Source organism: Eupeodes corollae, chromosome 1, assembly GCF_945859685.1.
Source record: "Eupeodes corollae chromosome 1, idEupCoro1.1, whole genome shotgun sequence".
In the NCBI taxonomy this organism is placed as follows: domain Eukaryota; kingdom Metazoa; phylum Arthropoda; class Insecta; order Diptera; family Syrphidae; genus Eupeodes; species Eupeodes corollae.
The window spans coordinates 259,399,695-259,413,318 of NC_079147.1; the positions used below are offsets into that span (position 1 = coordinate 259,399,695).

At 35.9% G+C, this 13,624-nt stretch overlaps 2 protein-coding genes across 2 annotated transcripts in view; one reads left to right on the forward strand and one right to left on the reverse strand.

Annotated features, from left to right (window-relative positions):
* LOC129950099 (uncharacterized) overlaps positions 1 to 13,624 on the forward strand; it is a 30,406-nt gene that overhangs the window by 233 nt on the left and 16,549 nt on the right. The window contains exons 2-12 of the mRNA XM_056061918.1: positions 1,253 to 1,407; positions 1,467 to 2,180; positions 2,238 to 2,723; positions 2,784 to 3,515; positions 3,572 to 4,056; positions 4,120 to 4,706; positions 4,765 to 5,156; positions 5,213 to 5,379; positions 8,894 to 8,997; positions 9,056 to 9,715; positions 9,780 to 9,971. Of these exons, the coding sequence (XP_055917893.1) occupies positions 1,253 to 1,407; positions 1,467 to 2,180; positions 2,238 to 2,723; positions 2,784 to 3,515; positions 3,572 to 4,056; positions 4,120 to 4,706; positions 4,765 to 5,156; positions 5,213 to 5,379; positions 8,894 to 8,997; positions 9,056 to 9,715; positions 9,780 to 9,971 (4,674 nt within the window). The remainder of the gene's footprint in view (positions 1 to 1,252; positions 1,408 to 1,466; positions 2,181 to 2,237; positions 2,724 to 2,783; positions 3,516 to 3,571; positions 4,057 to 4,119; positions 4,707 to 4,764; positions 5,157 to 5,212; positions 5,380 to 8,893; positions 8,998 to 9,055; positions 9,716 to 9,779; positions 9,972 to 13,624) is intronic.
* On the reverse strand, positions 7 to 8,765 carry LOC129953717 (RWD domain-containing protein 2A). The gene is made up of 2 exons (XM_056067100.1): positions 8,625 to 8,765; positions 7 to 997 (listed from the first exon to the last, which is right to left on the reverse strand). The coding sequence occupies exon 2, from the start codon at positions 982 to 984 to the stop codon at positions 94 to 96; it is 891 nt and encodes a 296-aa protein (XP_055923075.1). The 5' UTR covers positions 985 to 997; positions 8,625 to 8,765; the 3' UTR covers positions 7 to 93.

Below are 13,624 nucleotides of genomic sequence, written 5' to 3' on the forward strand. Positions count from 1 at the left end.
CGCTGGTTTCGTGTTTTTTTTATTGTTTAAACATTTATTAATTTACATACATACATATATTTACAAAATGAAACAAAACTTAAAAGCTTATAGCTATTCAAAACCAAAGAGTTCTTTTTTTATATACCCTGAGTTATGTTTATCTAGAAATGCTATAAATTGTGCCATGCTGATTTTTGTGCCCTCATCATCACCAGTGTCACTAAATAGCTCCTCACGAAAACCATCGAATCTCCTCAACTTGTCCATCTTCTCGCCAGCTTTTTGACGCACCTCGCTTTTCCTAATTGTGATCTTATGCCATTGCATTGATTTTATGATCCTCCAAAATTCCTGAGTGTTCTTCTTTAGACCTTCAACACATATTATTCCCGGTTTGCCAGGTCTTAGGAACCCCGACAAATCTAAATCACGACTTTGTTTGCAAATCTCTTGTCTCTTATAACGACTCTTTATATGATGTGAATAAATCCACAAACGTTCAAAATCATCAATCTCGATTTGAGTCTCTTTTTTCTCCAAAAATTGTTGAAGATCACTTGTGTCCTTGGCGAGAAAATCATCGATTTGTTCTTGAATCCAAGAAATCACCTGAAATATATACGTATCGGATTTTTCCATTGATTCAATGTAATTTTCAATTTCTGATTTAACAAATTTCTCTTGTGTCTTGGAGAGTAATGCACTGCGAATGGTAACAATGGCATTTTCAATTGCAGGATAAAGATGAGGTAGCTCCACTCGTATCTCGATTTTTTCACGACGACTCGTTTTGATGGCGATTGCAAACTCTAATGTTGCTCTTAGAATGCTTGATGATCCTTTAAGGTATTCATTGAAATCACTTATCACACCTGGATCGAAAATATTCATTTCACCGGGACTGCAATAGATCGAAGAGAGTAGATCAATTTCTTCAAGTTGTTTGGTTATGCAGTCTTTGAAGAGAACACTTTGGGAGTCGTCGAATGATGTTAGATCCATTTTTATGTAAAATCTTAAATGAAAAACAGAAAAGAATGAGTTTTGTGTACGACTTGAGAGAAAGAACGTAATGACTAATAAGTCTAATAATTTTCGTGGTTAAATGAAGTAAAATGTTATAGGGTTACCAGAGTTCATATTTGAGTCAGAATTTACGAAAGCAAGCCTCAAACAAACAACTGAGGCTACTAGAATTTTTCTTAGGCACTGAGACTCCTTTCCAAAACGTTTAAAATACTTTTTTATCCTATAAACTATTTTCTTACAGCATCCTATTCATTTAATGGCTTGGAAAAAGTCGAATCAGTTCCAATAATATTTCCCCTGGATATATGCTTTTTCAATGTTGAATCTGTAAGACATGCTGCCTGTTTGCATATCAACGAGAATGGAGTTCGAAATTTCGTAATTTTTAAAGCAGAAGTAAGATCAACGCATATTTTTACTTATCAGGTGCTTGACGAATAACATTTATCTTTCAGAATGGGACCTATGACAAACTTTACAGCTTAGAAACCCCTTTAGCAATTGGAATTGACTGTAAATCATTTGGTCCAAAAGGTTATATAGCCATTGCCTATAATCTAACTCAACCAGTTGAGCGGGCTAATCAAGGATCACCGATTTTCCAAGTTGATTCTAATCGTATCAAATTCATCCAATACTTCGGATCACAAGGCCTTAGAGCGGTCTACCTACGAGCGACACCAAATGATCTCTTCCTTTTGCAAACTTTCGTGACTACAGTCAATACAACTCACTTTTGCCCATATTTCAAATGGTCTGGTTATGGATTTAATAAACTTGGTAAGATCCCGTGCAGCAATGCTAAGAGATTGGAACCATTTTCAATTGACTCGGAGAGTTATGTGGCAGTGGCCAATTACGCTGATCAAAATGGTCGGACCGAAACTAATTCGATGATCTACAAATATGATCGAGAGAAAAAGAAACTTGTGAATTTTCAGAAGATCAAGACTTATGGTGCTGTGGATGTCAAGTACTTTAGTTTGCCGTTTGAAGATATCAGAAAACAGCACTATTTGATATTTGGTAATTCTCAAGCTGGTGGCGGTGAGGCTAATGAACATGAAGAAGTTGAAGCTCAGTCAGTGATTTATAAGTTTGAAAAGGGAACTTTTATCCCGTATCAATCACTGCCCTTGTATTCGGTTGAGAAATTCCTGCCAGTGGAGGTAAGGTGGTGTGGTTTTTATCTAACTTCTCAAAAATGTTATCATTTTCTTATGTAGAATATAGAAATAGAGAAGTTTATTCTCCTTGTGGCCTGTTCAAATCAGGAGATTAAAATCTTCAACATGAATGATTGGAAATTCGAAGAATCCAAAGCTCAATTCACTGAAGGTGCTCTGGGCAAGGGAGTTTCCAACATGCGCATTTTTGAAGAAAACGACTTGAGTTATCTCGGTAAAGTCCCACATTTCCTCATTGGAAACAGTCAATTTATTTCTTTTTCACTTTTAGTAATCGCCAACGAACGCATGATCGAGAATGAAACGAATGTTTTCCTGCCCATCTTTACCCAAGAAGAGCATGCTAATACCCTCCGACAACAAATCATCGATTGGACTGTTGATGCTATTGATCGTCTAAGTAAAGTTGATGTGGAAAAATTGAAAAATGATGTTTTAGCAGCAGAGAAGGTGAAAAAAGGTCGTAGGACAGCAGAAATTCGTGACATTCCATCGGCAAATATTGAAATTGCTTATACAAAATCGGTGAGTTTTAAAATTTCTTATGCAGTGTTTTCGTTTTCCAATCATTCTTGTTTATCGCAGTTTATCAACCAGCAACGAAATTTCACAGCAAGTTATTGGAAGACGTTATCCTACGCCCAGCAGTCACTTGAAGTTCTAGAAGCTAGAGCAAATAAAAAATCGTTAATGAAACGTCACACTTCGTCTGGAGATAGCATTGAATACGTACAAGATACTCTTAACGTTGGAACATTGGTGGTTCGAAATGACTTCAAGGCGAAGAAAATTAATGGAATCGATGTATCTGATATTCAACTGAACAAAGTTTCAGCTCCCAAGGTGGTTGTCAATGGAAACTTCAAACGCCCGCCCGAAGCTCGGAGTGACACCAATCCAGAGTTTCTTGATTCTATGAATGTGGAACATTTAATGATCACAGGAAAATTAAATGACATCAGCTGGTCTGATTTGCAATTGAATACTCTCAAGAAATCTGGGCAGCAATTTTTAAAAGCACCTGTTAAGATTGGAAATTTACAAACCGATTCGATGTTCGTTATTTCGGGCACTGTTAGTGGACAAAGTCTTTCAAAACTGGTGCGAACTGATGGTGGAAGTTTTGTTATTAATCAAGATGTTCAATTCGCTGAGCCGATTTATGCCAGGAACTTGACAATCAATGACCGTTTGAATAACATGCATGTGCTACAGAATAAATTAGATGTCTTGCTTCTAAACTCAGATGAAGTCCAACACATGACCGGGAAGAAGACATTTGAAAATGTAAAGCTCCTTGAACCAGTTAAGATTTCGGTAAGTTTAACCTTCATTTAACCTAAGGTCATACATTCAATTTTTTGAATTTCCAGGGTAAAATGTTTGGAAGCTTGGACTTTTGGTCTCCCTTTAAGACCATTCATGAACCACTTAATCTAACTGGAGATTTCACAATAACAGGCGATGTTACTATAAAAAATCTTCTATCAGCCAAAAATATCGTTGGCAGCTCAGGTGAATTCGATGTCAAGAAAGCTCTTGAACAAGGTTTGCGTAGTTCTGGGTCTCTTACTGGACTTAAATTGAATTTTAAACAACCTATCCAAGCTAATAATTCAATGGTTTCATTTATTAATGGCTTTGATTTGCAACAGTTAGTTCCAACGGGTTTCGATGAGGTTCAAATTATTGAAGGTCGTAAGATTTTCAATGGAGATATAAAAATTTCCGAGGGATTTGCTGAGGTTAAGGTTCTCAATGGCATTGAGATAGACAATTTTGAAAAAAGACTTCTTACAAAAGATGGACAGCAAAATATCACTGGAAACCTTAAGTTCAAGAAACTAACTACTAAAAGGTTTTTATTTTTAAATAAATACAAGACAATTTTCAAACAATCTAAATTATCGTCTTTTTTCAGAATCACATCACCATCGATTAAATTGCGGGATAGAGAGCTCTCGGAGTATCTTACCACATCAGGAGATCAAGTTTCAGAAGGTTCTTTGAAGGTAGAGAGTTTCAAAACACAATTTGCCAAAATACAAAATGTTCAAACCAAGCACAAAGTTTTCGGAACAAATCTCGATCAAAAATTAACCGATCCAAATCCGGAAATATTCAACAACTATCCGGGAACAATTCGAGTTGAGAATCTTAAAGTAGCAGGATCTATAAATAATAAGCCAATCGAAAAAATCGAAGAATTGCTAACCCAATTAAATGGCAATGTTAAATATGTAGGAGGAATGAAATTTCCGTACGACATCAAAGTTTCAAACGTCAGTTTTACGGGTAAATTTAATGAAATCCCTGCAGAGGATTTTGGAAATTGTTGGTTGCAGCAGAATCGAGACCAGATTTTCACAGCACCTCAAACGCTTGCAAATGTAGCAACTGAGAAAGGGATAAAGCTGGGTGGAAAACTGAATGGTCATGATTTTGATGAATTTGTTTCGGGAACATATTTTATAAACCGAGACGAGCATATTAGCAATGCAGTTTTCGGTGAGTCTTTTACTATCAATTTGTATGTTTTGTATAGCCTATAATATCTTGTTTTCAGAAAATTCAATTAAAGTAAAAAATGTTTTAAGAGCTTCCACTGTCAATGGACTGAGAATTCCCGAAGACATTTTAACAGCAAACTCTGTTGAACCACAAATCCTCAACGAAGCAATGATATGCAAAAAAGATGTTTATGTAAAAGGACAAATTCGTCGATTATCCACTGTGAACAATTTAAATTTGGCACTTTTGAATGAATACATCGATGGAAATCCACAAACTGTAGCTGTTCAAAATGCGATTTTTGAAAAAGCACCTTCGTTTATCACACTTAATTCTCATAATTTAAGCAAAACTATGGAATATGCTTGGTTTGCTAATGAAGATGTCGATTTACAACATCATGTTGAAATAGCCGATGGGTATTTTGAAGGTCCAATTGATTTAGAAGTAAGTAAATGAAATAACAAACATTTTTAAGAAATATGTTGATTTGGTTTTTTAAGGGTCCTATCAATGGAATGAATTTAAAATATTTAAAAGAAAACTACTTCAGCTTGTCTAAACCTCAACAAGTTTCGGCAGAAATGATATTTTCAAAGCCAGTTGTTTTTGAAAATGATTTTAAAGTCGAAGATTTGCACTTATTTGGACCAATCATTGAACGAAGCAGGTAAGTTTTTGAGTATTTTTTTAACTGTATCAATTTTCCCGCAAGTTTTATTTTTATTTTTATTTTACTTTTTTTACGGTCAACAAGGTTGTGTACCCTGCAATGAAATTATAATTTTCATAATTTTTGACGGCCTTATTTGGAATCCGATTTAAAAATGAATCTACTTTTAAATATTTACGTGGCTCACTTAATTATTGGCACAGCAAGCTATTTAAACTTTGATGCAACATTTTGAGCCTTGGAAACACACTATTTTGTTAGTTTTTGTTTGTCTAGTATATGCATATATTTACTATCAAACATATCTGGTTTGATTCAAATAAGTTTTTGAGGTTTAAGGAAAAAATATTTAAGTTAGAAAACACCTTATTTCTTCAGCACAAAATTATTGGCGCAGTATGTTAGTCTTGAAATAATTATATCTTTCTGACAGTTCTGTCAGCCAAGCTAAAAACTGCAGTAACATTTATTCAAAAAAAGTTTTGTTTGTGTTGATACCAGTAGTTATTTAAGAAAAATGGTTTGCGAAAATAAAATAAAATTTATTACTATGAGCCCGAAAAAGAAGAAAACCACCGAATTGGAAAGAAAAATAAATATTTACAGGCTTAGTCAAGACAAGTCACATGCAGAGATTGGACAAATTATTGACAGGAGCCGATACACAATTCACAGAGTTGTGCATCGTTTCAAAGGGGAATCAAACTTGGTGCAAAACATTCCGGTCGTCCTCGGGTTTTGAATGCTCGTGAATTCAGACGCTTTTTACGGAAAGTGGAAGTTAACCCCTAAATTACATCAAATGAAGAGGCTGCTGAAGTCAACTTAGAATTTGGGAAATCAGTTTACCCTATGACGATAAGAACGCACTTATTGCTGTCGAAAGCCAATGATTTCTCCAGACAACCAGAAAAGGCGTTTGGAATATCCCATTGAGTACGGAAGCAAGCAAATCGCTTTTTGGGATGATGTACTCTTTTCTGACGAGAGTAAGTTTAACGTTTTCCGTTTTGATGGTCATACAGAAGTCTGGGGAAAACCAAAAAAATAACTTTGCACTTACAATAAAACACGCCTGTGGAGGAGTGATGGTATAGGGGTGCATGTCTGCTGCGGGCCTGGCCGAGCTTGTTTTGATCGTCGGAATTATGGACAAGAAAATTTATAACAACATTTTAAAGGAAAGCCTGAAAAAAAGTGCTGAAAAGTTGAACTTAACAGGCTCGTTCACTTTTCAGCACGACAATGACCGGAAACATACGGCTCAAAACGTGCGTATGTGGTTGGCATATAACATTGCACATGGGCTTCTACACCCATCACAATCCCCAGATCTCAATCCAATTGAGCATTAATGGGAAGAGTTGGATAGACGCGTAAAAAAGCATTTGATATCTAATAAAGCTAAAGTCAAACTAGCATTGATAGAGGAATGGTAAAACATTAAAGAAGAAACGACCAAAAATTTAGTGCATTCTATGCCAAGGCGATTGGATTCTCTTATAAAGCAAAAGGGCCTCCCAGCTAAGTACTTAGGTACACATTTTTTGTCTTGCAGATTTAAAGTATTGATCCAGGGCTATTCAAATACAACACTAACTTGTCACTAGCTCTTTAAATACAGGCAGTATAGTTACAAATTTCAGGTGGAGCAAAGTAACCCCGTCCCTTGCAGTACTTTGCCCCACTTTTCAACTTAAAAAAAAATTACTGTTATTTGTTACGCGAGGTTCACCAGGTGATAATGCATCCTCAAAAAGTTACCACTTGGTGTGGATTTTGGGCCGGCGCAGCGGCGTAATTGGTCCGTCCTTTTTTGAAAAGCACGTTAGTTAGGTGGTTACCATCAACAACGAACGCTTATGGCCCAAATTGAACCACATTGACCTAGCCGACTTGTGGTTCCAGCAGGACGGCGCTACGTGCTACACAACAAACGCCATTTCAACATCTACCCGCCCTTGTTAAAAAACCCTTTATTTCTTAAATTTTATTCATTTCCATTCGTTAAATGCTAAAGTGAACAAATCTTCGAAAAAAGTTTACCTACTTTGTTGAAAAGGAATGTAATTTTATTCTGCTATCCAATAAAAGAACTCAGCGTGATGTCAATGGGTCTTTTATGAGTATTGAGGCGGAGGCGGCAAAAATGGGTTTAACGGTTAATGAGGGCAAAACAAAGTACATGCTGTCGTCTAGAAAGGACATACAACACCGACGTTTTGGTTAAAACGTCACAATCGACAGACGTAACTTTGAGGTAGTCAAGGACTTCGTCTACCTAGGCTCCGCTGTAAACGCAGAAAACAACACCAGCGCTGAGATCAAACGCAGAATAACTCTTGCTAACCGCTGTTTCTTTGGACTAAGAAAGCAATTGAGTGGTAAAGTCCTCTCTCGAGGGACCAAAGTGTTGCTTTATAAGACCCTTATCATCCTCGTCCTGCTATACGTTGCAGAAGCATGGACCATGACAAAATCGGATGAAAGCACCTTGGGTCGCTTCGAGAGAAAAGTTCTTCGTGTGATCTACGGTCCCGTATGCATCGAAGGGGAGTGGAGGAGAAAATGGAACGACGAACTGTACGGGCTGTACAGCGACGTAGACTTAGCAAGAAGAGTAAAAGTCCAACGACTAAGATGGCTGGGTCACGTAGAGCGCATGGAAACCAATGCTCCGGCCCGGAAAGTCTTCGAATCCGCACCCACAGGACAGCGCAGAAGAGGAAGACCGCGGATCAGGTGGCGCGCACAAGTAGAAGGTGACCTCACCCAACTTGGAGCGCGAAACTGGAGACATCTAGCTAGGGACCGAGCTAGATGTAGAAGTTTATTGGGTGAGTCCCTAGTTCACACAGGACTGTAGCGCCACCTTAAGTAAGTAAGTAAGTAAGTATCCAATAATATGAATCCTCCTGAATGATTCGAAACGCTATAATATTGATGAGTAACCTTGAGTGATTTCAAGGCTATGTTTGGTGTGGTAATATACCTATACCTACTACGAATTTCACTGACTTTAGTTTGCCGCCAAAAGCATTATTTTCCAAACCGTTTTCAAGCGAAGATAGAAGTTTTTGATTAGTTTCAACCTTGAATAAATTATTTGATTTAACCAGATTTAGCTTTCTAGTTTCCTTAGAAAAATCAACCAATAATAAGTCTGTAAATCACTCTTTTTTTAAGTATCTCACTAATGCCATTAAAGTTTAACAACTTTGTACAATACAATATTAACTCACCATTCAAAATGTGTATTTTATTTATTTAAATTCAACGAATTTTAGTATAAAAATAAACAAAATATACTAAAAAATATCAGAAAACAGAGGACTTTTGTTTACAACCAAATACACATTCCCCTTTGTGACAGGTGGTGGTGGTTCTATCTGTCAAACAAATGTCATCAACAGCTGTTTCGTTTAAGTCATTTATTCCTAAAACATGTTTATTCTATTTCCCAACAGATAGCACTTTATTTTATTCGTTATTTTTTAAATATTTATTTCAGTAACTCCGAAATTGATTTCAATGATTTTGTGGAGAATTCTCTTCTTACGTCTGGTAAACAAAAAGTAACTAAACAATGGAAAATCTATGAAGCATTTGTTGCAGGTATCTAAATTAGAAATAAATATTTATTCAAAACTAATTGAATTCTTAAATTTTGAAGGAGATCTTAACAACATTCGTATAAACAACTTAAATCTCATTGACGACGTAGTTCGTTTGGATGTCTCCCAGAATACAATTACAGCTCCCAAACAAGTTGAATCAGCAAAAATTAAGGATCTTTATTGTTCTCCCAGAAGCACTGTCAATGATGTCGATCTCACCGAATGGATTTACAACACAGTTTTTGTTTATGAAAATTATACAATTCTGGGCAGAACTACAGTGGATTCTGCAATTATCTATAGCAATATCGAGGTTTTTGGAACAGTTAATAATATGACCTTCGATGAGGAAAACTTACTTCTTCGTGATAAGGATCAAGTGATCAATGGAAATGTTAAAATTGTTACTAAATTTCCAAAAGAAAAACTCATTCTATCGAACTCAATTGAAGAACTTCAAGCTGATTCGATAAATGGAATAAATATTAACGAGTTCTTTAAAAATCAAATCATGGAAGATGATATTAAAATGCCTGTTAACCTTGAGAGTTCGATTGTTTTTGAGAATTCTGTTAGTGCAGAGCATTTTGAAAGTGAAGAAGAGTTGAGAGACTCGAAAGTGAAAAGTTTTGATTACAATTTGATGAACAATAAGACAGTTAAAGCTTTTGGGCAATTAGAAGAAATAGTTGAGAGACTTGGAAAAACTTATAAAAGTAAGTTAATAGAATTTCTTATATCTTCTTTTTGTAAGCAAATTTGTATTTCTTTTTATTTTAGATACAAAATATTATTTGAGCCATTTCGAACAAAAACAAACGATGCCTATTCAAGCTCAAAAAGTTATCAGTCTGACTTTGAGTGTTAATGACCAATTTGTGGATGTAATTGGAGTTTTGAAAGATAATGAGGATAATAATTTATTCTTCTATCGTTGGGACTTTTATCAACAGCAATTTGTAATCGATAAAAGTAAGTACATAAATATATTATTAAAAATTATAAAAACATTTTATGAGAACTGAAAGAACAATGAAATTACAGTTAAAATTTCTTAGAAACAAAATTGCGACATCTCAACGTTCATAGGGATACTTAAAGGTTTTCTTCATTGAAACCAATTATTGAATTTTTTGGCAGGCCGTTTATAGCGATCATTGAATAATTATGTTATTGAACAAATGTTCCTGATTCCGTGGATCGATTAGTTTCACTTTTATACATAAAATAATCAGCTGTCCAGATAATAGAAAAATACATTTGTTCCGATAAATAAGGGTGCAAATTTGAATGAAATTGAAACACAGTCGAATATTCTTTCAACAATTTGTCTGAATTAATTTCAATGAAATCTATAACTGGCCTCTAAACAAAGTGGGAGTTATTTGATAATTTGAATAGAATTTGTAGAGAAATACGTGACCCAGCCATCTTAGTCCTTGGGCTTTTACCCGTCTGGCTAAGTATACGTTGCTGTTCAGCCCGTACAGCTCATCGTTCCATCTTCTCCTCCACTCCCCTTCGATGCATACGGGACCGGAGATCACACGAAGAACTTTTCTCTCGAAACGACACAAGGTGCTTTCATCTGCTTTTGTTATAGTCTGTTTGATATCGTTTATGTATCCATTATGGTCGATTTTGACGGATTTTAAAAAGACAATTTATTGAATTCAATTTTCTATGACTTAAAGTTTACACGGAAATTGTATAAACAAGGTGGTTTACGGGAATAGGGCTAAGAATAAATGGCTTTTTCTTGACATAGGCTGAGTGTGAGTAAATCTGAAAGGTCTCATTCGATCCGATAAATAATCATGCCTATTACCGATGTCGTTTTATTTTTCGAAGACTCTCGTATTCTCTGTAGTGTCGTTTTTTAAGTTGCATTCCATAAGTTCTTCTACGCGACGAATTTGTAGCAGATTTTTATGGTTTGGCTTTAACCACTGTTTGAATTTAAGCATATTTGCTACAGCATCTTCCAGCGGAGATAAAATTTGCAATTGGTTTGAACCTCCTCCAGTTGATTTCATTTCTTTTGAATTGTTTATTATTTCTTCTTCACTCTGAACTTAAAGTCGGCCCAAACCTGATTTAAGCAAACATTAACATATTTTTTACATTAATGAAATAAGCGATTTCAACCTTTTTGCAACCATCAATCTCTTACTGGAGAACCATTGCTGTTCAGCTGCTCAGCTATGGAATTCCATTCCCTTTTTATGTCAGTTTTGATGATTCCCTTCAAAAATCCCCTATCCAACTGCTCGTTGCTCTCCATCAGCTCGACGAGGGCCTGGAACTGATTCTGATTTGTTAATTTCACCTTCAAATGTAAACAAATATTTAGCTCTTATTTACCACAAATAAAGTATAAATAAGTTCTATAAAGTAAATTATTTAACAAGGAAACTTACAGTTTTGCGAACTTCCATTTCTTCGTCGAGAGCAAATTTTCAAATGAAAGTATCTCTCTTGAATGAATGCGTTTAACACAGTTGACGTTTACAAACGACAACAAAACGAGTGACAAAAGTTAAAACCATCCAAGTTGTTGATGCAGATTGTGTTGTGTGGTATAATTTTGTCTGTCCTTCACGACATCGGTAATAGGGGTGAATGCCATTTAGTTACCACAATGGAGCAGTGAGTGTCCTTTAGCGTGTGTTCGGGTACGATTCATTTGTCAAAAACAACGAATCGGTAGTGAAAGTACAGTGTGCGTTCAGGTTCCATCTGGTCCCGTACGTACTGTAACAACAGAAAGGGTAAGAGCCGCTTTTCTACAAAGTTCTTCCGTTCGAAGCATCGTCAGGCGTAAGATAAACTTCCATCCTTATAAGTTGACAATTGTTCAACACTTTTAACCCACTGATAATCAATAACGTTCAATTGCTCTCGTTATTTGAAGTAAATGACAATATATTGGTATTTATGATTTATAAAGAGCATTTTTACATCGACGGTTTTGTAAGTATGTAAAATGTCCGTTATTAGCTGTAGAAAACCCTTAAAGCCTCCACGAACGACCGTTGCTTACTCGTTGGTGTGCAGTTTCAAAAAAAAATTAATCAGTAATTACTTACTTTTTTGAGCAACAAAGATCCAAGGTGACCGTCAATGGTGCCCGTTACATTGACTGCTTAATAAAAAAAAAATAAATAAATTGGGTGGCGCGACAGTCCATTGAGAACCAAGGCCTAGTGACTTACAACTCGCAACCATTCCTGTGTGCGAGTAATGTTGTCAGGAATGGAGGGGACCTACAGTTTATATGCCGACTCTGAACGGCTAATTTTGAGAAAGCACTTTTTCATGACAATAGTTACTCTTGGAGAATTTGTCAATTCCTCGCAAGAGGCAGTACCCGTGAAAAGACTTTAGGTGGCATAGGCAGGGATCGAACCCAAGACCTCTAGCATGACAGTCCAACGCACTAACCATCATGCCACGGGTACCACACTGCTTGATAGCTTTGTAAAATCAGCGAGTTGCGTAGAAGTAGAATTATCACCCTCCTCATACTCCGATAGCTACAATGAACGTCGTACGCGATGTTTTCTAGCCGCCTCAGTTCACATTTTTGAGATATGCATTGGCATTCTAGGTAACCTGACTTGAGGTGTTCGATTATTTTCTTCGGGGTTATCTAAACTCACGTGTTTACGAATCAAAACCACTTCCACTACACGAAGTTATGGCTGAATCACAAACACGCTTCAGCTTCGTGTTCGTCTGCGTTACGATGGGCCTGCTTCGAGGTTGCTTTGAATGACATTTATATTATTTCATCCCTCCAAAGAGCAAATATTTTGTTTGTTGACATTTTTTTACAGCTGATGAGCTGTCAGACAAAGCAAATGTTCAGATAATTGAACTAGAGCTTCCGTTTGGAGTCACATTACGTTCTTTTCCTTACGATTGTCAAACGAAGCGTAAGGTCGAAGATCCATTGTGATAGCATGCATTGAATTCCTATGGCTGAACTCGTAAACGTCAGGTGAAGCCGAAGCTGAAGCGGGTTTGTGATTCAGCCATTAAGGATGCAATAAAAACGGAAATTTAATTAATAGACGAAAACTTGCTGTTGGACTTATTTTCTTCGTGCTACAAACAAGATGGACGTCGTATGCTCGATGTTTTTTCCAAAACTTAAATTATTAAATACTATTTTTAATAAAATAATTGTACGTTTAAAACATCATGAGTTATATCCATATGTTTTTGTCCATATTCCCCTGAACCACCCTGTATAAGTTAAAAGTCACCGGTTTGTTTATGGAATAATTTAAATCATACCTCGTAATTAAAACCTTTAAACTTGTTTTCAGAAATGTGATAAGTAATCCAATCTGCGCATCTTCAAGCAGACATTTTGACCAACTAAGATTTGTTCTTGCTATTAACCTAGACAGTATTACAATTGTATTTTCTCATATAACCAAAGTTATCTTCTTGGTGCTTTTTCTTTATGAAATAGACCTAAATACTTTGATGGCCTGTTTGGATGAAACATTTTTTGAACATAATTAATCACATTCAGTCTTTATTAAGCTTTGGAAATATCGATTAAAGTTCAAAGTTATAAGTCTCAAATTGTGTGGTAGTTTCATCTTTCATCT